This window comes from Apis florea, unplaced genomic scaffold, assembly GCF_048593485.1.
Source record: "Apis florea isolate Af1SG1 unplaced genomic scaffold, ASM4859348v1 contig_2272_pilon, whole genome shotgun sequence".
NCBI lineage: Eukaryota > Metazoa > Arthropoda > Insecta > Hymenoptera > Apidae > Apis > Apis florea.
Window position 1 is genome coordinate 1185816 of NW_028256549.1, and position 27178 is coordinate 1212993.

The window sequence follows — 27178 nt, forward strand, 5'->3', positions numbered from 1 at the left end:
TATAATTAATTTATATACTTATATCAAATAAAAGAAATAGATAAAATTTTTGTTTTAAATCGGCCAAACTGAAAACAATCTAATTGAATTAATAATTATTTTGATAATTAATCGATACTATTTATATTTTCCACTGTAACTCTATACGGAGGAAGAACACTCTGGGAAAAAAAAACGCTTTTTAATATAATAGTTAAGACTAAATGTACATGTAATTACATATATTGAATGTATTGAAGAAAGCTTATTGGTAAAGTGAGAAGAAAATATATTATTCAATATGTATAAAAATATGTGAATACTAATATAAGAGATTGCTTCTGTTTGCAGATAAAAGCTTCCTAAAAATTGTATTTTCATCATAAACAAATAGTATAAAAATTAAGAAAGAAAAATATACGATATTAAAAGAAATAATTAATGTGATTTGTACCTATTTTATAAAAAATATATTGATTTAAATGATAAAGAATAAATGACATGTTGTATATGTATAGATATATAAATATTTCTATCCTGTATTAATTAAATAACTGATTAAAATTTTATATAAATTACTATTTTTGCTTATAGATATTTCTATAAAAAGCAAAATATCTTTCAAATAAAATTTTATTTATTTACAATTTTTAAAACTCACATATTTTTATATTATTATATTTCAATTTACTTCTGTTTTATTTTCTACGTTAATTATTATATAATATATATATGTTAAAATAGCTTATAATATTTATTCATAAAATTAATTGATTTATTAAATAATTAATAAATTTTTGTAGGAAATGCAACTAGATTTTTCCATGAAATAAAAAAATCCAGAAGTATATATATTTTTATTATATTAACATAAATTAATATAAGTAATTTTAATATAATTTTAATATAATAATTTTAAATTAATATAACCCTAAATTATATATTAATATTATCCTATAAAGTACTTAATTAATTACCTTCTTTATATTTATCTATTTTCCACTCACCATAATTAAATGAAAATGGAAACATTCTATCAGTATATAAATGACCCTAAAAAATAATAAAATACATTATTAAAAATAAATATAACATATTTATATTATCTTTTATTAATTTTTTTAATTCTTAGCAAGATAAGGCTAAATAAAGTTATAGATATCAAATGTACAATAAATTCTGATGATAAAAAAATCATAAAATTAAAGAAACTAAAAATAATAATATAATAGTTAAAAAAACAAATTATCAAATAAACTGATAAGGGGAAAAAATGAAAATATACTTACTTTTAAATGATCCATTTCATGGTGAACAATTCTAGCTAACCAACCTTCTGCTTTCATAGAAAATGATTCTCCAAATTTATTAAGTGCTTCAATTTCAACTTCTTTTGGTCTTGGTACTTCCGCATAATAACAATGAATACTTGCGCATGTTTCAAAATGTACAATTTCTTCAGGATTTATTATTTTCATTTTTGGATTAATAAAATATGTTAATGGATAAGTTGTGATACCATAACATTTTCGTATATATGGATGAATATGTTTCACAGTTTCTTCCGTCACTTCAATAGCAAATAATTGCCAAGGTAAGCCAATTTGTGGTGCTGCTAATCCTACTGTATCATATTTCTTCAATAATTCATATAAATGATCAAGTATCTACAATAAAAAAAATTAATACATGAATTTGTAATAAAATAAATCATAGATAAAAAAATATCTTCATTAATTTTACAATTTTTAAAGTTAAAAAAATTTTTACAAATATTTTTATTATAAAAATCTCTTTTTATGGCATCATTAGATATAGGATAGAAGTATTATTATATACTTATTAGATTTAATTTCATAATTTCCATATTCTATATTTTCTTATAATAGAATAAATTTAAATTTAAAAAATTTTAGTTTATCTTATATATTTTAATAAGAAAATAAAATTATATACAATTTATTTTTTAAATTGAACAATTATTTAGAGATATAAATTAATAAAACATAAAAACATACTTTTTGAAATTCTTGCGTTTGTATTATCTTTTCATCTATACATGACGTTTTCTGTCTTAAAACAGGATTACCAACTTGACAAATGAAATTATAAGGAGGTTTTGCAATTTCAGGTGTTTCAGTTAAATATATTTTACAAAGTTTTTTTAAACTTTGAAAACTAAAAGTACGTGTACTATTCTTCTGCAAAGTCTTTGTAAATCCACTGACTATATTAAAACATTTGAACATTATTTTGACTATTGTTTTACAGTATTCGTAAGAATTTTTGGCAGAGTTAATAAGGTTAAGCTTCTATGATGATTGTAGATATATTGGTACTATGATTAGCGGATCAAATATTTTAGCGGAAACATGATCTTAGTTTGCCTTAAATATCATATATATTAATATGTTTGTTTTGTTTTTATAAATAATGATAATATTAAAATTATAAATAATAATAATAAAAGATTTTATTATTTATTATATTTTCTTACAATACAAATTTCTTTATTATAATTAAAATTATAATAATTATAAAATATTTAATATAATAATTATAAAATATTTAATATAATAATTATTATATTTAAAAATATTTTCTTTCCCTTATTTTCTTTAACCTTAATATTTGTTACTTATATATCTTAATATATATTCAACTTATATACCTTATATTATTATAACATAATACTACATTTTTAATGTAATATTTATTTTTTAACTCATTATTTAGTTATAATTAATATAATATTTAATTATATTTTCATATTAACATATTATTTTTACATTTAAATATTGACAGTTAAATCATATTTTATATACCATTAATGTATTTACCATTATTATATATTTCGTCAATAAAATCTCGATATATTATTATGTAATGATTTCATCAATACAATTATCATTTTATATTTCATACATATTAAAAAAATAAGAATATCAACATACAATTTGATAACCTATATTAATATACCAAATTTGTTTGTATTATTTGTTGTGTGATATTTTATATTTATAAAATATCCTATTTTAATATTTCCTATTTTATACTTAATATAATCACATAAAATAAATATTCAAGAATCAAAATGGTAATTATTTTTTATATAATATTTTGTAATAAAATCACAATTAATATTCTTTTTTTATTAGATAAAAAATAGTGCATTAAAATTAAATTGTGTGGGTGGTAATTCAATTAATACTCTAAGGTATTTATCAACACAAACTTCAAGTGGAGGTAAGGATACAGGTTTAAAATTTGCTAACCAAAATCCAAAACCTATTATATTACCTGAAACAGAACCATCAGAACCATATCCAACTTATCCTCAAAGATCTCCTATAATAGAAATACCAGGTTTTTGAAAATTTAAAAATTTTTAATTTCTAATAATGTTAATAAAATTAAAAATATATGTTTAACAAACAATTTTAAAGATAGATTGTGAATTAAGTATTAATATGAATATGAATAATGAATAATATATATAAATTAATTAAAATTAATTATTAAAAAAATAATTTAGGTCCTATTGTAGAACCTGCTCTTCCTCAGCCACTACCTCAACCCCAACCTCAACCTCAACCTCAACCTCAACCTCAACCTCAACCAGATTCTATACCACCTCTTGAAATTCCAGTACCTCATAAAAGTGCAATTGCAGGCAAAGAAGCACAACAAACAAATATAGAAAATGATGTCTTATTTAAAGAAGTATGTATATCTATAATTACAAAATTAATAATTATATATAATTTATAATAAATATATTTTTTTTTAAATAAGGTTGGAAATAAAGGTATTATCATATTGAATCGTCCAAAAGCACTTAATGCTTTAAATTTATCAATGGTTGAAAAAATATATCCAGTACTTAAGAAATGGGAATCATCTAAAAAATTAGTAATAATTGAAGGTGCAGGAGATAAAGCATTTTGTGCAGGTGGTGATATAAAATCTATTGCTAATGAAATAAGAGATAATGATAATAAAGTCTTAGGTGAAACATTTTTGAAAAAGGAATATACGTAAGTTTCAAAATATTATTTTAAAATATATTATTAAATATTTTAAACTTATATAAATTTAAGAATTATTCAATTAATTCATTAAATCTTTCATTAAATATTAAATATATAGCTTAAATCATCTCATTGGTACATATAAAATACCATACATAGCAACAATAAATGGGATAACTATGGGAGGTGGTGCTGGAATATCTGTTCATGGTAAATATCGAATTGCTACAGAAAAAACATTATTTGCAATGCCAGAAACAGCAATTGGATTAATTCCTGATGTTGGTGGAAGTTATTTTTTACCTAGGCTAAAAGGTAAATTAGGACTTTACCTTGGATTGACTGGAGATCGATTACAAGGTATGAAATTAAAAATTATTAAATTCATTAATATATATTTTATATGCTTTATATTATAAATCATAATTTTATATTATATTAGGTATTGATGTACTACTTGCTGGTATTGCAACACATTTTATTCCTTCTGAAAAACTGCCAAATTTAAAAGAAGATTTACTGATGACTGATAAATCTGATATTAAAGAAATCTTAAATAAATATCAATCTAAAACATTGAATCAAGAATTTTGTTTAGCACCATATATGAGTAAAATAGATAAATGTTTTTCTGCATCATGTATAGAAGAAATTATAGAGAGGTAAACTATAATAATTAATTATGATATATATTATTTTACTTTAACAATTAGGTAGATATATATATATATTTGTTTAATATAGTTTAATTAATTAGACGTGTATATATAATTTATATTTTAAAATATTTACTTACTGCAAATTTTAATGAAGATTAAAAGAAGATAATTCAGAATGGGCCAAAAAGACATTACAAATGTTATTAAAAGCATCTCCCACTGCTTTAAAGTTTACAATGTGTGCTATTCAAAAAGGAAGTACATTGAATTTGGCAGATTGTTTAAAGATGGAGTTTAAATTAATGTGTAGTTTTTTTAATAAAACTAGTGATTTTTGCGAAGGTGCTTATAAATATGTTCATTTATAATTATATATTTATCATCTCTGAAAATAATTTTATATAATATATATAATTATTATTAATTTTATAGGTGTTAGAGCCGTTTTAATTGATAAAGATAGAAAACCAAAGTGGAATCCCAAAAACTTAATAGAAGTTACGGACAATTACGTGAATCAACAATTTAATCTTTTAACAAATGAATTGCACAGCATTAAATTAGATTAAAATGTCAGGGAAATAGCATAAAAAGTACAAATTGTATGAAATAGAAAACAACATGCTTTATTTGAAAAATAATGAACAAAATATTAATAAGTATTTACAATTACTATGTTAATACATTAAAAAAAAATATTATTTTTAAGTTTTTTATTTTTTGTTATTCTATTTTTAAATCAAGTTTACACAAACAACTATATAATATAATACGGACGATTTATGATATTTTACAAGACATTTATTAATATTTTAAAAACTTACTACCAAAATGTAACAACTACAAATATATTGATAGTTTTATAATAAAATGTATTTGTTTTTATCTTTTTACAAGTTGTACTTGTATTTAAAGGACAAAAATTAAAAAAAAAAGAAAATAATAATATATTAAGCAAATAATATGTATAAAATTCATTGATATTTTTAATTTTAATTAAAAAAATATCAAATAAAATGCATTTATTATTTTTTTAATAAAAGATATCAAAATACATTTACCAAAATTTGTTTTAATTTTCCCAAATATGCATAAAATATTTTTAACGTAATTAGAATATTTACGTTATAAAAAGTAATTTTAAAAACACTTAAAATTCTTAAATAGTTTATTACTTTATTTATCAAAACGTTTATTATTTTTATTATATCAAGTACTTCCATAATATGATTTGCAAATGACAAAAATTCACAGAACTCTTTCTTATATGGAATTAAAACAATTTATATAGATTGTAGGCTCCATGTATTAAAATGAAAGAAATTAGTTCTATCACGTTTGTCAAATTGTATTTTTCGGATGTTTTTGTTTTACTTATTTGCACTGTTCTGAATCTGTTATTGCAGTTTATATATTGATATTCCTTTCCTACTGCACAATTCACATAAAGGACAACAATACACTTCAGTACTAACATCCAATATGAATCAGAGGAAAGGGAAATGTAATAAACTGCCACAAATCTGAGTATTTAAATTATTGTATGCATTCAGTCAATATACTGAGCAAGCCAACGGAAACCTTCACCATATCCTTGTCTTTTCAACACTGAACACATAAATAATTCCAATGGACGACCAGGTATTTCACTGCGAGAAATCTTTCCCTAAAATTTATGTAATTTATATATATATATACATTTTATATAAATTTAATAATTTATATACATACCTTTCCTGTTGTTTGACCAAAAAGACTGAAATAATTTCTAAGTTCATCTTCTGATGCTGCACCTGGTTTATCAATTTTATTACCTAGCACTAAAACTGGACATGAACTAAGTTGTTCATCAGTTAAAAGTGCATCAAATTCAGCTTTTGATTCTGGTAATCGTGATCTATCACTTGCATCAACAAGGAATACTATTGCATCCACTGCAGGAAAATAATCTTTCCAAACTCTTCGAGCTGTAATATATCTTATATTTTAATAAAGTAACATTATAAAATAAAATATAAATATAGACAACATTTTAACGAATCAATTAATTATACCTTGGGGATGTCCTCCAAGATCAAATGTTGTGAACCTCATATTTCCAATGGAAAGTTCTTCTGAAGCTGAAGAAAAATATATGCAATATTATATATTACATGTAACAAAATATATTAAATGTAAATATAATTAATGAAATTATATTAAAAAAAAAAAAAAAGAAATATTATTTAAATATTAAAAACTTGAAAATAATTCATTGTAAAATGTTAAATTATAGAACATTAAAAATTTAAAAAAAAAATGTTTTATGAAATGTTTTAAAAAAATTGTTATATCTCTAAATGTATATAATAATTATTATTTTAAATATTAATTACTTGGATGCAATGTAGGCACATGTTGAGCTAATCGATCATCTTTGAGCATATGAAGTAATGTAGTTTTGCCTGCATTATCTAAACCAAGAAATAAGAGTTTACCACTCTTTTTCCAAAGACCTAAAAATTAAAAACAAAAATCAAACTGAAAGCAATATTAAAAATTTAAAATAATTTTATAAAATTTATATATTCATTTAAATATAAAATATAAATATATTTTTTATATATTCAAAAAGAGAATACAACAAAATCATTTATATTCATAAAATCATCATTTTACATGCACTTTAAACACGTTTTATGTAACATACAACATATGTAAAACATAATGAAAGTTATACATACCAAGATAATTTAAAACTCCTGCAAACCAATCCCAAATGAACATATTTGTAGATATAAATGAATGTCAGGTCCACTGTGTACTAACTATTGAATGACTCTGCAACAATGATAAGTTGACAAGATTATCATCTTTAAATAATTATACATAATGGGAATCATTTTTAAATTTATTATAGTCTTCATATAATTTTTTTTAAATAATTAGAAAAAATATTATAACAAAATACAAATATCGATAATATACAAATAGTTATTTAGAAGAAAAAATAAAACATTAAATCAATAACCTTTATTACATCGAAGTCAAGAATGGTATTTAGAATATAATCGGTGGACGATTACAATTGAAATGCGATAGACTTATCAGATCTCACCTAATAACAGTTTTATGTTTCGTTCACCACCACCAAAATGCAAAATTGCAAGCGGGTCAGAAAAGCGTTCGCATGGTATAATTACACTAAATCTGTTTCTTTACCACTAATTTAACGTACCCTACACAAAAAATATACGAAGCTGCAAAAGATGGAGAAGAAGTGCTTTTCTTCTTATAAAAAGCACAACTTTAGCAAGCCTATTTGGCTGGCAGTTGGCACTGATGACGTCTACTTCCGTCTGCCATATTGTCTAAATAGTGCTGTTTCATAAATGCAGATTTTGAGGTCAATTACATTTATTTTTATTTCATTCTTAAAATTATAATAATATATATATATATTGATATAAATTATATATTTTTTTTTTAAGTTGATTTACTTTATTTTGTATCAACAGTTACAAAAATATTTTAATATTACATGAAGAAATAAATAAAATTTTTATATAATACATGTTTAAATGACAGTTATAAAAAATATAATAAATATACACTGCACTGTCTGTGAAATTATTTACATTAAAATTTTATTTATACCAAATATTTAAGAGTATAATGTCCCTAGTATGCGTTACATTTTGTAACTAATTTTCTTAACCTCTTTAAATTTTATTTTATATAATATTATATATTAAATGCAATGTTAACAGGTAATTTACTTTTAATTTATATTTCCTTACTTAATAATTAATTTTTTTCTAAATGTATATCTAATAAATATAATATGTCTTTTATATTTCATAAAATATGTCATAATATATATAGATATAATATATATAGATCATAAAATTTTATGTATAATCTGAAATGAATTTTTTAAAAACAAATATAATAATAATTTTATTTTTTTATAAATTTAACTTTATATTCACAGGTTGGTTGACAAGTTTTCGTACTACACATAACCTCAATATTAGATATAATGTATGTTCTTACTTACTTACTCAAACTCGAGATTATGCAGCTAGAAAAGGGACAAGAGAAAAGAGATTATTGGCCAAAAAAAAACGAGCTAAAAAACAAGTAACAGTTGAACAAGTAGGATATGTTCCATATAAACAGCATAAAAAACAGTAAGCAATTTTTAATCTCAATTTTTTTAACACAATATATATATTGAATATTTTGTTAATTTTATAATAGGAAAATAAAAGAAGTTTGTCCACTTAATACTATTGATGATAGTTGGAAATGGAAAGCAATTGATAATGTATGGATAGTAAAATATCATCAGCGACCAATTTATTCTTTACAAGAAGCTATAGAATGCCATCGTGAAACACATCATCCAACTATGTATAATAAACCTAATGCAATTGTTAATGCATTTGTAGAATTAGATATGAGGGTAATAAAATAGAAGAAATAATATTATAATTAATATTCCAGTTAAGTTAAAAATATATATTATTTTAATAAAATTATTTTATAATATTTAAAATGTTTATAATAGCGTGAAAAGAAAAATAGATTTGTTGATAAGTTTACAAGAATAGTTGATACACCACATATATTTGAAAATAGTGGCAATAAAAGGACAGTATTAGCTTTTAGTAAGAATTTAGAAGAACAAGAGAAGGCTAGAGATGCTGGAGCTGACTATTCTGGTGGTACTGAATTAATAAAAAAAATTCAAGTGAGTAGATATAGTATAATATAATAAAAACAATAAGTTGATATGTATATGATATATATAAGTTGATATGTAACATTTTATAAAATATTAATGTATAGAATTTATTTATAAATTTAATTATTGCAGAATGGAACATTTCAATTCAAAGACTATGACTTTGTTGTAGCTCATGCAAATATTTTATCCGATTTATTATTAATTAGAGGATTATTGAAAAAAAAATTTCCAAACATAAGAATAGGTAAATAAATAAATATATTACTTTAATATAATATATTTATTTATAATATTAAATTGAATATAAATAATTTAAATATTTTAGGTTCTTTGGGCACTGATATGAATAAACTTGTTACAAAGTTCAAAAATGGAATTGGATATACCGCAATACCTCATAAAACTTTCAAAGAATATGGCGAAATTAATGTGGCTTTTGGTTTGGTAAATTTATAGTTTATAATATGAAAAAAATACTTTATCGTATTTTAAATGTGAACTTTTTAGCTTGATATGGATATGAAATATTTGGAAGCAAACTTCCATGCACTAATCAATGATATTGAAGTAATGAGACCACGTGATGCATCATTTATTGTAAGGTAAATGCATTTAAATTAATAATTAATATATGAAATTATTTTAAAATAATATTATAGTAATATAAATATATAAAAATAAATATAAATAATTGAAAATAAATGTATATAAATTTTATAGAATTCAAATTAGAAGCGAACTTTCTGATGAATCTTTTACAATTAATTATCAAGATTACATTGCAACAAAAACTGATAAAGAAACAAACAAGGAAGAAATAGATGAAACAGCAATTATTGATACGCAATAATTATTTAATGTATATAAATAAAATTATATTTAATCATGAATTCTAATTAAGTGTTAAATATTTATTGTTTACCTATCCTATAAATAAATTCAATATTTATTATTATTATTATTATTGTTTAATTAGTATAATCATATAATTGTTTTCAAAAAATAAAATATAAATGATGTATAAAATATTTTACATCTATTTTGTTTTTTACTTAAAAAATTTTAAGATAAAAAATTAATTAAAAAATGTATTTAAAATTAGATCGAATATAATAAAAATAGCAAATTAATATTTGAAAATTAAAAAAAAATATATAATAATAATTTATTAATTATAAGAGATTCAGATTCCAAGAGGAATCGTACGAAAATGAAAGAACAAGACGGAGCCAAGTAAAGCAAAGGCAAAGAGAATGGAGAATGGTGAGCGGCGGTGGTGAGTACAGTGGAGGGGCGATGGCTCACCTACCTGCCGGTTGAGAGCTCAGTCGGTGTCCGCCAGGTTGAAAATCCGTGACTTCTCTTCGTTTTATACGTAACTTTTCACAGTTTTGTTAAAACGGCGCGAAAAATGTTGAAAACGAAAATATGAAATATAGCGAGACATATACCGCTGACAATTAATTTTTATTAGTGGTCGTTAAAAAATTCATCGATCAAATTAATGATAGATAAATTCACGTTTCCTTAAATTTACAGAAAAACGTTCGAATAAGTTTTTTCTGTGCGAACTTGATAGCAGTGCATGAGAGTGCGCGCACTAATACAAGCGCGATCCCACGCGTATCGCAAAGAACGTGTGTGTGTTTACATATGGTGATCTGTGTTGACTGTGTAACTATCATCAACCGAATATTGTGATTTTGGATTGCAGCAAATTTTGGAGCAACTAATTGATGTTATCGATTACTTTGTAGACATGCTTAGGTTAAACAGCAGTAAGCAATAACATTAGATGACACACCGGCACGCTTAATACACGGATGAACATACACTAGCGTAGTCATGGTAAGTGAAAATGCCTGAGTAAATTAAATCTTGACGACAAATCTTGGACGATAGAAATATTTTCTATAACTAGTCAGTGTTTCATATATTTTTTATACCGAAGTTTAATATTTCATAATTTTTTTTTTCGAAATTATTTTGCTTGGTTAGGAAAGGGAAGCATCATCTGTTAATATATATTTAAATTTAAAAAGAAATAAATATTTAATTTAATTATTATAATTATATATAGTAATATACAATATATTTTTAAGATTTTTACAATTCACTAACTTTTCATTTTTTTTTAATTTCTTAACAATTTGTGACAATTATATATTAAATATGAATTATTCATTATAACCTATTAAAATCATTATTATATCGAGGAAAATGATAATTATCAATAGGATTCTACGTACGAAGAATGAAATGAATGAGATTCTAATGTTAATGAGAAGTTGGAAAAAATCCAACAGGTTCATCGAACAGCATCGAAATTGATCGTTGTGATTGTTTTTAAAATAGAATAAACTAACGATACGTATTCATCAAATTATCGTATTTTTTAATTTCAATCGTTACGCGTTCAAGATTTGATTTAATGATTATAATAAATATAACCAGTAGTTATTATGATCAAATTTTTGCCATGTATCGTTTAATTACATAAAAGTCTTATATATATATTTTATCAACTATGAATCGAACTCAACAGACGAAAGTATTTATTTGTATATAAAATCGAAAAACGTATCTGCGTCGAATTCTCGTACAACATTCTAGCTTAACTTTAGCGAATATTTCTAAGCAAGTAAATATAATACTTACGTATATGTAACCATTACATGACATTTTTTTCCTCGTAAGATATAAAGGTTAATTTTGTGTTATTCTAAAATCACACTCTGCTCTTCTATTAGACAAAAATTTAAGCCAATCCTTTTATAATGTATTTTACATTAATGTTTTTGGTTTATGGTTTATGGTAATACGTAAATATTATTTCTTATTGCAACAATCTTGAATCTTTATTTTAATCTTGGAAACTCGCCATTGAATACAGACTAAGGTATACAGACTATATATAGTTATAGCTATAAAATTAACTATTTCTTTCGCCAATTTATCCGCTAATTTATTTGTAACTGAATATTTCTTTAACAATTTTTTAATCATATTATTATCATTCAACCTCCTCCTGATTTCTCTTTTTAATCACTTATCTAGAGGTTAGATTATTAAAAAATTCATCGATATCGTTATTTTTCAGTGAAAATTTTTATCAATATTACGAAGTTCGTTATATTCGTCACTATACACGTGCCCCGACGACTTGTTCGGTTAACGATGCGTGCAGATCGCTGCAAAACCTGGCTCTAGAAGCAAATGCAAATGATACCTTTAGGGCTGCGTATCTTTTCCTTGCGTTTCCTTTTCCTGTCTCCACGCGGTTGATACTCTAATTGCATCGTAATAATTATGCAACGCGAGAGAATTCTCCTACTAAGACGTTCGATCTTTCGCTTCGTGGCACGAATAAAAAGTAAACGAATTAATATTATTATCACGTATTACAATTACAACTGTAAACTATCTTTCTTCCGTTCGTTCCGTGACGTTCATCTTTCATCGTCATCATGGAAAATTGCACAGACTAGTTTGATCGAAACTAGAAGAGTGGAAGAGCCCTTTTATTCCTTTCCTTCTTAATTCACCTTTGACCCATTCTTCTCCCTTTCTTTCTTCTTTTTTTTTTTTTCACTCTTAAAAGTTAAGAGATACCTCGAGTTTCAAGATCCATTCAATTCTCAAAGTGAATCTCTTATCTTTTTAATCCTGCATTTAAATGGAAACTTTAATATTTATCCGTGTCTCATGGAAATGTACATTAATCTTACAACTGACCTATCAATATCTGTCCTTTGTATCGAAAATTGTGGAAAAATTTATTTATATTTTTACGCATAATCCGTTTTAATCTTTTATTGGAATATTTGTTGGCCAAATTAGAATATTTTTTAGCAAGTAGCAGGAGAAACAGTACCTGTAAACACACGAAAAAAGACCACTCTCTTCCGCGGCACGTATAATTAGAAAGTACAGAGCAAGAGTCATTTTACCCGATTGTATCTCAATCGATGTTTTTGTAATTTATCTTGTCGCACCGTGGTTACCTGCTTTCCCGCATACACACACGACCATTCCTCGCGTTGCCGGAAGTGACAACGGAGTATAATAATCCCGATCCAACTTTCCGTCAATGCGATCTTCATCTCGACAACCCGTATATCTATCCGCGATTGCGATTCACTCCGTGCAATTTACTTTTCTTACCGTTATCTGGCATAGTTACGAAGAGATGTGTCACGTTTCGTCTCGTTTCTTCTTCGAGTATTCTTCTCACCGAGAAAATCGAATTCCCATTGAAACGAACGAATCATTTCTCCCCCTCCCCCCCCCCCAAAATTTTCCATTCTTACGATTTTAATTTTAAGAGATAAATTCAGATTTCCAACGATCCAAGATAATACGCAACAGAGCTTGCACAGAACGCTTCGTGAGGAGGGGGGCTTTGAAAAGTGTAAAGGGTTAAGGCGTTGCGATCGCGACAAGTTTTTCTCGAATCGATAGCCCCTGATAGAAAACCTGCCTATCCACTTTATGCCATAGGTTTCAGAACTCCTCCTCCTCCTCTCTTCGCTCTCACAGCTATAGCTAAGTGGACTCGCGTGTATATATACGAATATTTTCCTCCTTCGAATTGGAGGAGACACATCGTCGAAAGGTGCCTGCAACCATTTTTATTTATCCCCTTTCGAAGAGAGGAAAAAATTCTTCCGAGAGTTGAAGGATGGAGGAGGATAAAGCATGGCACAGAAGCGAGGTTAGAGCAGGTATCGGTCTGGGAAAAATGACGGATACGAAATGGTTACTGTACTAGTCGACCGGTTCTTCTTGTTACCGACTTCCTCCGCGCGACATATACTGGGTGACTGGTGGCTGGGCAAACTTTCATTGACGGCTCCCTTCTCCTCGTATACCGGGTGATACCGACCAATCTTCGTGCGCACACACGCGTTTCTCGAAATGTTTCTCAAATCTCCACGGCGGAGAATTTTTTTATTTCTGCAGAATCGAGCGTAAAAATGGAGGATATCGAAGAATAAGAAAAAAGAGGAGGCTGTTTCTTCTAGCGGAGAAAGCGAAAGCGGCGCGCACCGGTTCCACCAGTGTTTTTTCTTTTTCTTTTTTCCTCTCTCTCGTTACGAATTATTACTCAACAGTTATCGCGCGTGAATATCACGGCGTAGATATGAAATTCGGATCACCGAAACCGAGTTCCAATATCGTCAAATGTCACGACGTCTCCCCGTACACCTGTCTCCCGTAATTAGGTAACGTGAAAGTTTTGCGCCGACATGTTGCGACTGCGCGCCACGGAGAACACAGAGATCGCCACCTCTCGGAGAGGTTGGAATATTGAATAACACAAGAGAAGCGTCGAAAGAATTGTTATTTCTTCGCGTGTTGCTTCTTCGCCGCCATAAGAAAATAAATAACGATCTATTTGAGGTAATTGAATTTATTAAGAAAAGAAAGGACGCGACGCGATTTTCTTGCGAGCAAAGTTTTCGATTGAATAATTAATTAACTCGAATAATTAAATCTTTGTGTAACAGAAAATATAGTGAAGAGACGAGCGTGGATTACAAGGATCTTTTCGTGATTGCGTTGAATAACGTGATAAATTATACAGATTTTAAATTGATAAACATATTGCTGTCATAAGAAAAAAATAAATAAATAAATAAACGAAAATTAATGATCTACTCGAGGTAATCGAATTGATTGAAATGGTTTAATTTATTAATATTTATAACAAAAAATAGCGAAGGGATGATCGTGGATTGCAAGGATTTTTCCATAAAAGGATAAGTTACGTGACTTGAAATTGATAAACAATTTCAATCGCAGAAACGGTTTATACGAAGACGGGAGAGGAAGATAAAGATCCATAAAGGCTGGCGAAATTCTCGTTAACGGTAGAGCGTATAGTACGTGTGTGGCTTGAACAAAAGAGCGAAAATTCTCATAGAGATTAAATTAACGCTGCAAGTACACGCTCTTTTTTCCCACGTGTTGTTTTCGCGAAAACGTGCGACAGAGATCGGTAAACCTTAGATGCACCACCAAGATAAACACCCTTCTTCCTGCTTCTTAACTAACTCGGCATCAACAGTTGTCTGGGATCAGGATGCAAACGCAGATATAAACGCTACTTATGTAAATTTTTTCTCCTTCCTTTCCACGTTCCTCGTGTAAAATGAATCGTTATATACCTGTGGCCGAGAGCCAAACTCTCTGCCAACTTGATCCAAATCCCCGGATTTAGGGAGACCAAGCTAAATTTGTATCAAATTATTCTCTCGTGACTCATCGTTGCGTAATTATTTCCCAGCGTGTGTTATCGTTATTACTACGAAAAACGATTTCTTTTTTCTTTTTTTATTTCAGAGAAATGTAATTGCACGCTTACCAACCGAGCCTTCCCAAAAGGAAATTCACGTACACTCACGTAACTCGAACCAGCGTTATCGAGCGAATTTAACGGATCTCGAAATGCTAACTTCGTTCGTGTTCCACCTGTTTCCCGGCTTAACCGGCAAGATTTTGCACTGTTTAGAATCGCGAGTCACCTTCTCATCAGCGTTAATTAACAGCGGGGCGAGAGACAGCGGGGCGAGAGACAATGGGCCGAGATATCCTCGAAAAAGATACGCGTTAAATTGGACATAAAAATTGAACATTGTGCACCCACGGAGATACAGCTCGCCTTTGTTGTTCAATTAATTTCTCTTTGCACCAATTTAACGGAAACCGTATAATTACGTAATTTGCCTCTTTTCGATCTTAATTAATTCGAATTAAGGAAACGTTCTCTTCTGGTATAATTCTTATTCCCACTTTGCGTTGAAATAAATTTTGATACAAAATTCTTGATCAAAATCAATTGCAACGTTAACGCAATATACAATCACGTCTGTTCTTCGAGAAAGAAAACCGACGAATTTCGAAGAAAAATTATTATTATTTCGAAAAACCGATCGGCGATTATTTCATTCGACTCGATCATTTGCACTCGAGAGAGGTGAGAGGGGGTGAGGAGAGTCGGAAGATATCGCCCTCTAACATCACGTAACATCACGATTCGTGTTCGTGGCAATTAACGGGGGTCCTAATCTATTCGAAACCTGTTGCCCTGGCCACCTGCGTTAGGTAGCGAGCAGGTGAATGCAGAGGTCAAAAACGTAACGTCGAGACTCGCACACGTGGCGAGGGTCGGCGAGGAAACTAGTCGTAAATCGAGGTGAACTCGAGAGGTGGCTTCGCCGTGGGCGCCGATATAACGGTGACGGCCGGCTCGCTCGTGGCCTCCTTTCGGATACCACGTCCCTTTCCTTCCTCTCTCCCTCTCTCCCTCTCTCTCTCGATACCTCCTCTTCCTTGGATTCGTGTATAACTGTACATTCGTTCGTATAACCCGCTTCTTTCCATGCGTCGAAACGCGTGCACGCACGTTTCGTCCGTCAAAAATTAACTCGAGACTCGACGAAGGGGGAGAAAGATCGATCGATTATATCGTTTCGAACGAAATTAATTTAGATTGGATTAGAAATTAAAGCTTCGAGAACGAGGAAATTTCGTCAATTTCGATTGTTCTTTTCAAGTGGCGCGAGAACGAACATCCTTGTACATAAGAAATTCTCGGTGGATAATATCGCAGCCGACACGAGACATGATATTTGAAAGTCAATATTGTACGTACAGACATATATGGCAAACATCCCACGGGAAATTATCACGTGATCCTTAAACGTCGCGCGAGTATCTCGATTGTCGACACGATCCCTTTCCACGTCGCATTGTCGTCGTCGAATCCTTTCGAGACTTATCTATCCTTATCTATCAGGTATGCAAATAAGTTCTTCCCCCTTTTTCTTCCAAATTAAAGATTTTATTACATAAATTAAGTACAAGATTGTCCAATTGTTTCAGTCGGGTAGATAACTCTAACTCACTTTCGTCGAATTTTCTCGATGCACCTGAACGATCGTCGTCTTTCAAATTAAATCTTTGGTACGATTTTTCGCACGTTCCGTGAGATACAGTGTTTTCTGTCAGTGGCGTGCAAACCATTTCGGTAGCTTCAACAGCCGATCTCCTAAGTTGAAACGCAAAAAGTAAACAGTGACGCGAACGACGCTTCTCGCACACCATATCGCCCGAAATTATTGCATAGGACTGAAAACTCTTAGAGCGCTCGTCACGGCTCTTCTTAAAAACAAAAGAACGTTCTTTCAGATGGCGCCACGTGTGGAAAGTAATTCGGTCGAAAATTACGATCGTAGAAATAAAAGAATTTATTTGCACACCTAACATTTGTCCAATAAATTCTCTCTAAGAAGAAACTTTTTTTTCGCAACTCGAGAATCGATATACACGGCCGATATACGGAATTTTTGTAATTTTTCTCCGGTAAAATTTAAAAAATCACTTCGACCCACTCCGATATCTCTGATATTTCAAAGTGATGGAACGATAGTCGCGGCAAACTTAATTTCTCTTTTCTCCAACGTAGAGAAGAAGAAGTTCTTTTGCCCTACGGTCACTCGCAATTTTCCCCGGTTTACTTTCTAATTTCCCCTCGAACAGCGATATTCGATCCTTTCAATGGAACGTTCTTCGATATTTTCTCGCTTTTTCTTGCGATAATAGAGAGGCGGGAGGGAGGAGGGGGAGTACGATACGAGTAGAATTGTATTCGCGGATGATAATAACGGGCAAACGTGGCTCGCGCGGCATGATATATGCAGTCGGGGAGGATTTCGTTTATCTGCGCTCAATTAATCAGAACGAATCCCTGTCCAACGGTTTGATTTACCGGACTCGCGGTATCTGAACACTGCTCGAAGAGAGTAGAGGCGTTCCGCTTCGCTATGCGCGTCGGTACATCGTCGAGATACGCGTTATTCGATTAATTTTTTTTTCTCTTTCTCTCTCTCCGGTAATTAAATTGACCGGTTTACCTAGCGTCGATTATAAATAAAACAAGGAATATAATCGATTCTAAATCCTCGATAGAAAAGAGATAAATATAAGTACGAAAAAAAAAAAAAAATATAGGATCTTCTAATTCGATCCTGTTTTAATCTAATTATTATTATTCGTTCGACGGTTTCTAAATTTGTCCAAATTAGAGGATGTTTATGGGGTGCGTGAAAAAAAGAAAAAAGGTTTAAAAGGCGCGCGAACGCTGCATACCAAACACGGGGACAATGAATGCATTCTTTCCATTGGACGCCGACGATGAAACGTGACGACGTTCGAAAAATTCGGCTTCGACTTTGAAATTAATGCGAGAACTTTACTTTCGAGGAAAGAAATTTTTTTTTTCAACAACGCAAAGGAAAAGTCGTGACGTGGAATATATTAATGCAAAACACCGGCTGATGAAAGAGGAGAGACTCTATTCTTCTTTCGTTTCGTTTTTTCGCGACGTTTCTTCTTCTTCTTCTTCTTCTTCCTGACTTTGGTTTAAACGTGCACGCGAAGAAACGTCGCGTTGTAAATACATTCCTCGCCAATCGGTATCGACTTGCTCGTTAATCATCATCATCATCAATATAAATTTACAATCGAGAAAGCGATCCTCTCCCTTCTGTCGTACACTCTGCGTTCCATCAACTTCATCGTATTTAATTAACCTGTTTCGAATTCGAGACAAACGATTTTCTTCCGTTTTCTTCTTCTTCAGTGGGGAACAGGAAAGGGGAAAATTCAAGATTCGTTTAAATTTTGAAAGAAGAGGAAGCATGTCGGTTTCCGTCCGATCTGATCGCAGAGAAAACAGGCATGGCGAATCGAAAAGTATACACGGGGATAGTATACTAGCTCGGCTCTGAACCCGTTCCTGTTCACGCGGAATGTTTTCCAGATCGAGTCACCAATTTATTTCTCTTTTTTAAAAGGAGCGCCACTTTTAAAAGCGTGGCTGCTGCCGCCGCTGCACGGTTACTGACCGTGCCCACTGAGCCACGGGTCGTAGAGCAGGTAGCCAGGTGCACTGGCGCGACAGGACCAAGGATAAGGGGGGAGGGAGATATAGGTAGATCCACGGGCTGGGCGTGGAGAAAGAGAGGAAGGCGAGGGCAAAGATGCGTGAAGTAGCAGGCGAGTGGTAGCCGAGTCGAAATTCCTTTGCGAAAAACTCAAACATCGAGTGTTCGAAAGGGATCTTTCTCAAGGTGTCTCGATTTCTCTTCGTCTCGATAATTTTTGTTAGAAATGACGCAAAGATATATATATATATATGTTGGATTGTTCGAAAAGTAATTTCATTTTTTTCCTGAAAATGAAACACCAAATCGTTTCGATCACGAACAGTGATATTCGATCTCGTAGCAATTTCTCGAGTTTGTTATTCGTCTTCCAGAAACGTGGCGCGTCTTTAACGTCACGAAATTGTCGGAACGAAATTTTAAAAACCAGTTTTGACACTGATGTACCGTTAATACAACATCTTCACGTAATTTTTTTCTTGGCTGAACAATATTCTCACCTTTTCGGTAATAAAAAAAGTAAAATATTCCGAAAATGCTTCTTTTGGTCTCGCATCTTTGTTATCACGCACGAGAAACGCAATCACACAAAATCGAACGAATTTTTCTTATATAAATAAATCATGAAACTCTCAAAATATATGACAACACGGTTTAGAATGAAGTTGGCTGGATAAACGCGACTAGCGACGCTCGTGTGAAAAAACGAAATTATTTTCCGAACAACAATAATTTTTTCGCATATCGAACGCATCTCTTAATAATCCGCTTCATAAACGTTATTAATTTGTATATAATTTGTATCTTAATTGGTTTCCGCGTAAGAGAGTTGCGTTACAATTGTGACTTCCTCGCGATAAAAGCTTTCGTATTTCGAGACCGTATTTCACGATTCTAACCTAAAAATATTCATTGTCGAACCGAAACAGAAAAAGTTCCCTGCTCGTATCGTAAATTGCGATTATTTGAAAGAAAGAAGTTGCGTTTCCTTCGAGATAATGTCCCTGACTCTTGTCATCTCCATTTTCTGCAGCCGGTAGTAATACTTCGAACCATTCACTGTCTCGTCACCGTTTCCATTTAACGTTGGAAAAGTCAACACCGTATAAGTTCCAATGGCAAACACACCTTGGCCGATTAATCGATCGATCTTTGTCTCCTGTTTATTTGTACAGTGTGTTATCAATTTCGATTGATTTTCCCCTTACAAAGGGAAAAAGACCGATTTGAATTGCGCGAATGACAGTTCGATTCGTGGTTAATTTCGTTTCCTTTTCGATCCACATTGCATCATTATCCTTTCAACGGGAATTCTTCTCGACGTTCTACGGTCGCCGAGAATAGAGGCGGTAACGTAAAAATTTCAATTATTTGTCTTTTCAAGAGTCGATCTACTGCACACGGTTAATTGCAGATCGTTCCTATTTTGTACAACAGTGTTTCAAGCGATTGGATTTCTAACTCTCTAGAGAACGGAATGGATAAATCGTTACATTTTTCCAAAAAGAAAGAAGCGTTTTTAAACTCGTTTCGCTCGAACGAATTATTCGTTACATAAGATTAAATACTTCGTTCAATTTATTGATTTTTCCTTACGAAATTCTCGCTCAAGAAGTGAACCATCCTCTACATTTGTTAAATTTGAACGATGCCTGTACGTCTCTTTGTAATTAACTATTGTCCAAGATATATATTTAAAAACTGACGCTAATAATCGACGCTGGTTTTTGAAACTGTGTAAGTGGTCGCGTGCCGAGTTAATCTTAACGATGAGCGTCGAAGTCCGGCGGATATCCTGACGGGCACGAGCCGAGGAAAAAATATCTTCCTTCGTTCACGCCATTTTCGCTCGTCGACCGAATCGACTCGAATCGATGCGATCACCTTTCGGCCGTATCCAAGTAGTGGTGAAGCGAAGTTGGATGTTTTATTGCCGATGATGTCAATAGAAGAGGGAGAGGTGAACGCGAATTCCTTGGCTGCGACTCGTGATAAATGTCAAGTAGCCGGGTATTGCCGTGCATCGGATACTTTACAGAATTCTGAGTCATTCTGTGGGATCTCGATACAGGTCGAAACGCGTGCAGGTAAAAGTTTAACGGCACAACGCTCGATCGTGGATACAGCATACGGATACACGCGAAAGTGTTAGGTCTATTTTTTTCCATCCTGATCCTGTATCGATTGAAATAAAATTTCGTTTGTTATTATTCTTCGATAAATAGAAAAAAATCGAGAGTAAAAAGGAGATGATCGATACTATCTCGTCTAACGAACGCACATTATGCCAGACTGGTTTTGTTACGCTATCTTTTTTAATTATGCCACTTTTTCGATTTACGATCCCAAAAAAAAAATACTTTACGAACTAAAAATTATATTATTTTATAAAAAATTAGAACAGATCCAATTGAATTCATATGGGTTTGTGTGAAAACAATGATACAAAAAAATGATTCGTTATACGAGTTTTCGCTTTACGGCCAATTTTTCCGTAACGTAAAGGAATCTAAACCGCGTAAAGCGAGGTATAACTGTATTCGAAATGTGTGTGTAGACAAAGTAGATAAACTTGAACGGTTTCGGAAAAATTTTTTCCAGGAACACACATTCCTTTCTCTTTCCTTGGTTTTTTCGCTTGCTAAGCTCGTTTTTCCATTACGCGGAACCCGTGTTCCGCGTCAGCGTATAATAATAATATCGGTCGAATTCAGCGTCATCAGATTCAAAGAAGAAGAAAAAAAATATCGCCCGATTGTTCGACGATACGAAACGATCTGCCTAAATTTCATCCTCGATCCAGATTCTTCTTCGTTAATATAATTCTTTCCATTCCTCTCTTTTCCCTCGCCACCTTTTAATTGCAAAACTGCATTCCGAGAAGAAGAATGCGTGCTCCTAAATTCAAAATTAAATCGTATACGGGGCCTCTTATCCGTGTACCATCTGCGACATGCCGATCCAATCCTCTCCGGAGGAGCGTGTAATTCTCCTTCGAGAACTCGCTTCTTCTTCTTGAATTCTCGTTGCATTGTTGTTGCTTGCGAAACACGGATTTTATAGGTCGGTTGTTAACAACGTTGTTATTAATTTAATTAAGAATCTTGGGATAACGATTCGTCGGAGAGAATCGTGTCTCGAGATATTTTTAAAAACGATTCGATAAAATTGTGGGATAAGACAAAAGCGAATTAATTTTAATCCTCCAACTCGTTAAATACAATGAAATGAATGATGAAATGTGAAGTGGAATCTTAGATTTTTTTCGAAATTCATTTTCGATCTGGGTATTCGCCACAAAAATTTCGTATTTTAAAAAAATTATGTTACCACATTATAATTATTATTGCGCAACGTAAAAATATGAATTTTAATTAAATACATGAAAAATATTATAAAGTTTGTTATAAATTAAATTAATTTGTTCGCACGCGCTTTTAACAGCGCCTCGTTCGAGGGAGAACGTTGAACGATCCGATATTTTCCTTCGAATATTTGCATGTTCAAATCGTATACAGAAGAGCCATTGTAAAGCCATTGTTGACACTTCTAAATAAATTTACACGACGCCCGCAGGTTGCAGGAACTGCGAAACCACGAGGGATAGCGCGTAACAGGACCATCGAAGATCGATCGTGTTCGCGAAACTGTAACCGTTCGGCATCGTGTCTCAATCGATAAACCTATTAATTTGCAGGAAACTGCGTCTCGTGGAAATTGCTCGTGCGTCGGCACAATCGTGTGCAGTGTTTAATTGCACGCCTCTCCTACTTGTATTTCCCGCAGAATGATCAATCTGTTAAATTAATCTGCGCGGGGAAAGTTTATTTAATAGGCGCTTCATTAAGCGGGATCGTGTTGATTAGGCGAAACATCGAATTGGCGGGAACAGCAGCGAGCTTTGGATCGATTAATGATTATTCTTCTAACATTTTCCGGATCGTGCGAAAAATCGTGAAACACTTATCGAAAGATTAAAGGAAAATATTTGGTTAGAATATTTTTTGCTTAACGACAAATTTGCAAAAGTAACTAATTAACCTTTCACTTCGATCATCCGATGAAGTTTTTAAACAATGTGCTTCGCCAAGATGTGATTCGTCAAATAGATTTCTTCCTGTTTTAATTGCCTCGATACACAGAGAGGATCCGACTTGTAGTCACAACGAATCTCACGTAATTTATGTAACTCATCATCCATGGAATCAAAAACTCGTCTCTCTACGCCCATAAGGAAATGTACTTACGAATTAATTGGCTCCCCTCACTTTCAGCCATTCGATTCGGTTATATACGAGAGAATATATTTTCGCGCACGATTCTCGGCACACCAGTTGCGTCATAACGACGCGGACGGGACGAGACGAGACGAGAGACGAATTAAAGAGAAACGAATTCGATCTATAAAAAACGATTTCGAAATCACTTCCAATTGTGAGATTAATTTTCATCCGTGTGGTCGTTCAAGCATGATTCCAATCCTCGAATCTCGAAGAGGAGATAACCGAAATATCGGCTCTTTTCGAGAACGAAAAGAGATTGATTTACGACGATTACTTCCGGGACGAGTAAATTGTCAATTTGACGATGGCCGCTTCAGACGCGAGGCGATCTTGGCGACATCTTCCGGTTCTCGATTCGTGTGGGTGTCGCGCACCGATTACGCGGGACACTCGTTGCGTGCGCAACAACGACGCTATTACAGTTTTCTCGCGCACGGACAATGCCATTATTTCTGCGATCGAGGGATGCGTATGCATATTGTGTGTATATATATATATATACACAAGAAAGGTGGATGGACGGCAAACGAGATTACACGATAGGCGCGAGGATATCGTTGTTTATGAGTTGAGAACAATGAGCATGACTTATTCTTCCGATGAACGAAGATGCGAGTCGCTTGTCTTTTCGATGAAAATGTTTCTTCAAGCCTTTCTTTCTTCCCCTTTGCCCACGTCGCCTTAATGACGCGCGCGATTCTTTGCAAATGCTTATTGTGAAGCGGATTGTCGTGTACGGTGATTGAAGTTGTCGCGGACAGGTGCATATGCGAGGATCCGCATATTTTAACACCGGAATATTTACTTTGTGTATAGGGCAGTTGTATCCTTAGATTTTTATCTAAATCACGATATTAATTTTGCGAAAAATATTTTTGTGTTTTCAATAATCAATTTTGAAAAATTGTGAAAAAAAAAAATATTTGAATCATTTTGGTTGCTCTGACAATTTTAAAAAATACTTTTGACGAAGAAATCATCCTTCCTCTCGTTACAACTTAATTGCAAGAATTCTTCGAAATATGAATATCGACTCGATCCATTCTTCCAACGAGCTTTCGCTTTCCGATCCAAACCTCGTTTCCCATAACCTTACCATTTTCTTCCATAGCAGATCCAATTCTTGCAGGAAGATCTCTTTTGAAGAAAAGTATTCCCGCGTGTACGTAATTTCGCTCGAGTTCAAGTGAAATACGCGAGCGTAGGTAAATCTCGAGGCGAAAGTAAACGGCAGACAGTAAGAGAAGTAGGCGCGGCTGATATATAACCACATAAACGTGGAAGAGTTTTCTTAGATTTATCGTAGGTGACAACTGTGTCGCCACCGCTCGACGAACGAGGAAGTTGCTGGAATTCTCGTCTTCCACCTGACGCCGCTTACGTACCAATTACGGTATTATTGGTGATTTTTTTATTTTTTATCAAGTGTTTTGCATTTTGAATAGGAGGCTTGTGACACGGCTGAAGATAAATCATTTCGTCGGAGAGTCTTCGGAGTGTAATGTATCGTACAGCGATATGCATCGATGATAAGGTGAAGAGGACAACGAAGAGGTTATGTTGCGAACGGTAATAAGGATTTTGCGATTTCTCTTGGTGATTTATGCACAAATTTAACTAAATTTGTCTATTGAATTTGAATCGAATTTTGTTTCTTAGATAAAGATTAAGATGAAAATTCTCCTTCATTACATATGCAATATTCCAACTTTTCTAATTCGATGAATTTTTATTGAAATCGAATCGAAACTTTTTCGAACGTTACAGAAAGAATAAGAAGCACTTTTCGAAGACGATAATCGTAAAAAGAATAGCATTTCGCTAGGAAATATTCTCCCTTCCTCCCAATCACAATAAAATTACCCAAAAACTTTTAAATTGCACAGCGTTGCGGAGAGAAATAAAAGAGAAAGAATCGCGATAGTTGGTAGCTTCTCGAAGGCGATAATTTTGAAAAATTGTTGCTCGTTCTCGCGTTACAACGACGCCCCTTGTAAACGCGAGAAAATACCTTTTAAATACCCGATCATACCCTCGTTAATATCCTCGTTTGCAATTTATTTAATCGCGAGCGTATTTCTCTCACGAAAAACCAAATAAATTGCGAATCGTGTTCGAGGCGTGAATGTAGAGTCGCGTGTAGGTTAACGTTGTGCATTAAAATGGAACACGTCTCGGGCTCATCATTCGACGCCGGAATGTTTTACGATGCCGGAAGTTAAGCGAACGGAAAATTGAATCTTTATAAAGCCGCAGCTCGACAACGCTGACCCCCTCCCCTCGCCTCCTCTGCTATTTCGCTTGCACTGTTACACCCCACTTTACGAAGGCGTGCGTTTAAGAAGGATCTTAATCATCCTCGAGCAATCTTCGTTGTAACGCACTGCACCCGTTCCGTTCCACGGTGTAATAATAATCTCGAGAGAGAGATCATTTTTTTCTTTTTCTTTTTTTTTTTTTTTTCCATCGGCGATTCGATCGAGAACGCTTCCAATATTTTTTGCCACGTATGTACGATTCGCGTAATAGACCCTTCCGTTTCTATCTCCATCCGCGCAACTTTTAAGATTCAAGATGGAGGAAGTATCATTCGTATCAGCCTTCAAATTATATTTTACCGCGATAGAACTCGACTTGTTTAAATTACACTTTCCAAGGATATATACATATATACATATGAAAGTTAAACGATGATTAGGAAAAATGTAAAGTTGTTTAATTTACGTTTGATTTTCCCTTTCCCTTCCCGATTCTAGCATTTACATTTTCTTTCTCTTATTGGAAACTGCGGTTGTTGTTCTTGTCGAGTACGATTAACCATCTCCCTTTTTCAGTATAATCGGATGTTAATATCGGAAATTAACATAGCTTTCAATTGCAAAGTATCGTGGACACCGTTCGAAATAGAATTTCACCATCGAGATGGTGGCTCCCGATCTCGGTGGTTGCGCAACTCTTACTCGGCGAGAGTCGATCGTGATGAAAAAAAGAAGAAGAAAAAGAAGGAGGAAGAGAGGGAGAGAGAGAGAGAGAGAGAGGAAAAAAGGAGGCGGGCGATTCGTGACTTCTCGTAAAGGGATAAGACGCGATGGTGGAAAATAAAAATGGAAATTTCGTTGGAATTTCGCGTAAAAAGGAGACCTCGAGCACGGCAAAAAAGGTAGAACGACGACGGACGACAACGAATTTACGAATGAAACTTGTGGAAAGGCGAAACTTTAAAATGTATACGCAAGAGTTTATGCAACGATGGGGATAAAATATTATAATGGTCGACACCTGGGGTATTGGATTAACCCTAATCGAATCGAAATGGATTTGCAATCCACGTTAAAACACGCGTAAACTTACCTTCATTTACGGATGGAGATTTTTTTTATATCGCTGCTCTTCCACTCGATCAAAGATAGACGCACTGTTAACTAACTAAAATGGCACGGACCGATTATTCGAATTGTCTGGACGTTTTCTTAGCAAGTAGTGGGGAATATTTTCTGGCACCGTTATTATCCCGTTTTACTCTAGCTTTGATCTACTTACTAAT

At 32.0% G+C, this 27178-nt stretch overlaps 5 protein-coding genes across 12 annotated transcripts in view; 3 read left to right on the forward strand and 2 right to left on the reverse strand.

The window, feature by feature from the left end:
* Positions 1 to 817: 817 nt before the first annotated feature.
* LOC100871297 (peptide deformylase, mitochondrial) lies at positions 818 to 2995 on the reverse strand. The gene is made up of 3 exons (XM_003692107.4): positions 1998 to 2995; positions 1269 to 1646; positions 818 to 1032 (listed from the first exon to the last, which is right to left on the reverse strand). Exons 1-3 carry the CDS (start codon positions 2226 to 2228, stop codon positions 949 to 951), a joined length of 693 nt encoding a protein of 230 aa, XP_003692155.2. The 5' UTR covers positions 2229 to 2995; the 3' UTR covers positions 818 to 948.
* Hibch (3-hydroxyisobutyryl-CoA hydrolase) lies at positions 2579 to 5729 on the forward strand. Of its 4 annotated transcripts, none has more exons than XM_003692042.4 (8): positions 2579 to 3076; positions 3138 to 3225; positions 3653 to 3702; positions 3775 to 4016; positions 4129 to 4370; positions 4453 to 4672; positions 4824 to 5011; positions 5102 to 5729. In XM_003692042.4, the coding sequence occupies exons 1-8, from the start codon at positions 3074 to 3076 to the stop codon at positions 5236 to 5238; spliced, it is 1170 nt and encodes a 389-aa protein (XP_003692090.1). In that variant the 5' UTR covers positions 2579 to 3073; the 3' UTR covers positions 5239 to 5729. The 4 variants fall into 4 exon arrangements, with proteins under 4 accessions (XP_003692090.1, XP_086758603.1, XP_012339679.1 ...); XM_086902477.1 differs by having other exon boundaries at positions 2677 to 3076; positions 3138 to 3345; positions 3515 to 3702; XM_012484225.3 differs by having other exon boundaries at positions 2736 to 3076; positions 3629 to 3702.
* Sar1 (Secretion-associated Ras-related 1) lies at positions 5275 to 27116 on the reverse strand. Of its 4 annotated transcripts, none has more exons than XM_086902489.1 (6): positions 26986 to 27116; positions 7393 to 7489; positions 7045 to 7164; positions 6724 to 6789; positions 6401 to 6636; positions 5275 to 6335 (listed from the first exon to the last, which is right to left on the reverse strand). In XM_086902489.1, exons 2-6 carry the CDS (start codon positions 7433 to 7435, stop codon positions 6219 to 6221), a joined length of 582 nt encoding a protein of 193 aa, XP_086758615.1. In that variant the 5' UTR covers positions 7436 to 7489; positions 26986 to 27116; the 3' UTR covers positions 5275 to 6218. The 4 variants fall into 4 exon arrangements, with proteins under 4 accessions (XP_086758615.1, XP_012339690.1, XP_012339691.1 ...); XM_012484236.3 differs by lacking the exon at positions 26986 to 27116 and adding an exon at positions 7887 to 8070; XM_012484237.3 differs by lacking the exon at positions 26986 to 27116 and adding an exon at positions 7767 to 8070.
* On the forward strand, positions 7976 to 10297 carry mRpL1 (mitochondrial ribosomal protein L1). Its single transcript, XM_031915421.2, has 8 exons — positions 7976 to 8418; positions 8643 to 8841; positions 8912 to 9116; positions 9222 to 9404; positions 9531 to 9645; positions 9727 to 9845; positions 9909 to 10003; positions 10122 to 10297. Exons 1-8 carry the CDS (start codon positions 8409 to 8411, stop codon positions 10249 to 10251), a joined length of 1056 nt encoding a protein of 351 aa, XP_031771281.2. The 5' UTR covers positions 7976 to 8408; the 3' UTR covers positions 10252 to 10297.
* Cad99C (cadherin 99C) overlaps positions 10657 to 27178 on the forward strand; it is a 97915-nt gene continuing 81393 nt past the window's right edge. For both annotated transcript variants that reach the window (XM_086902472.1, XM_086902473.1), the window contains exon 1: positions 10657 to 11249. In XM_086902472.1, the coding sequence (XP_086758598.1) occupies positions 11247 to 11249 (3 nt within the window). In that variant the 5' untranslated portion in view covers positions 10657 to 11246. The remainder of the gene's footprint in view (positions 11250 to 27178) is intronic.

Coding starts and splice junctions, on each gene's coding strand:
- Hibch (XM_086902477.1), top strand. Junction 4,017..4,128: donor TTTTTGAAAAAGGAATATAC/GTAAGTTTCAAA, acceptor TTAAATATATAG/CTTAAATCATCTCATTGGTA. Junction 5,012..5,101: donor AACTAGTGATTTTTGCGAAG/GTGCTTATAAAT, acceptor TTAATTTTATAG/GTGTTAGAGCCGTTTTAATT.
- Sar1 (XM_086902489.1), bottom strand. CDS start 7,435: ATGTTCATTTGGGATTGGTTTGCAGGAGTTTTAAATTATCTTG. Junction 6,790..7,044: donor TGTGCCTACATTGCATCCAA/GTAATTAATATT, acceptor ATTTTTCTTCAG/CTTCAGAAGAACTTTCCATT. Junction 6,336..6,400: donor TTGGTCAAACAACAGGAAAG/GTATGTATATAA, acceptor CATAAATTTTAG/GGAAAGATTTCTCGCAGTGA.
- LOC100871297 (XM_003692107.4), bottom strand. CDS start 2,228: ATGTTCAAATGTTTTAATATAGTCAGTGGATTTACAAAGACTTTGCAG. Junction 1,647..1,997: donor AAACGCAAGAATTTCAAAAA/GTATGTTTTTAT, acceptor TTTTTATTGTAG/ATACTTGATCATTTATATGA. Junction 1,033..1,268: donor ATGAAATGGATCATTTAAAA/GTAAGTATATTT, acceptor ATTATTTTTTAG/GGTCATTTATATACTGATAG.
- mRpL1 (XM_031915421.2), top strand. Junction 9,646..9,726: donor ATTTCCAAACATAAGAATAG/GTAAATAAATAA, acceptor TAAATATTTTAG/GTTCTTTGGGCACTGATATG. Junction 9,846..9,908: donor TTAATGTGGCTTTTGGTTTG/GTAAATTTATAG, acceptor TGAACTTTTTAG/CTTGATATGGATATGAAATA.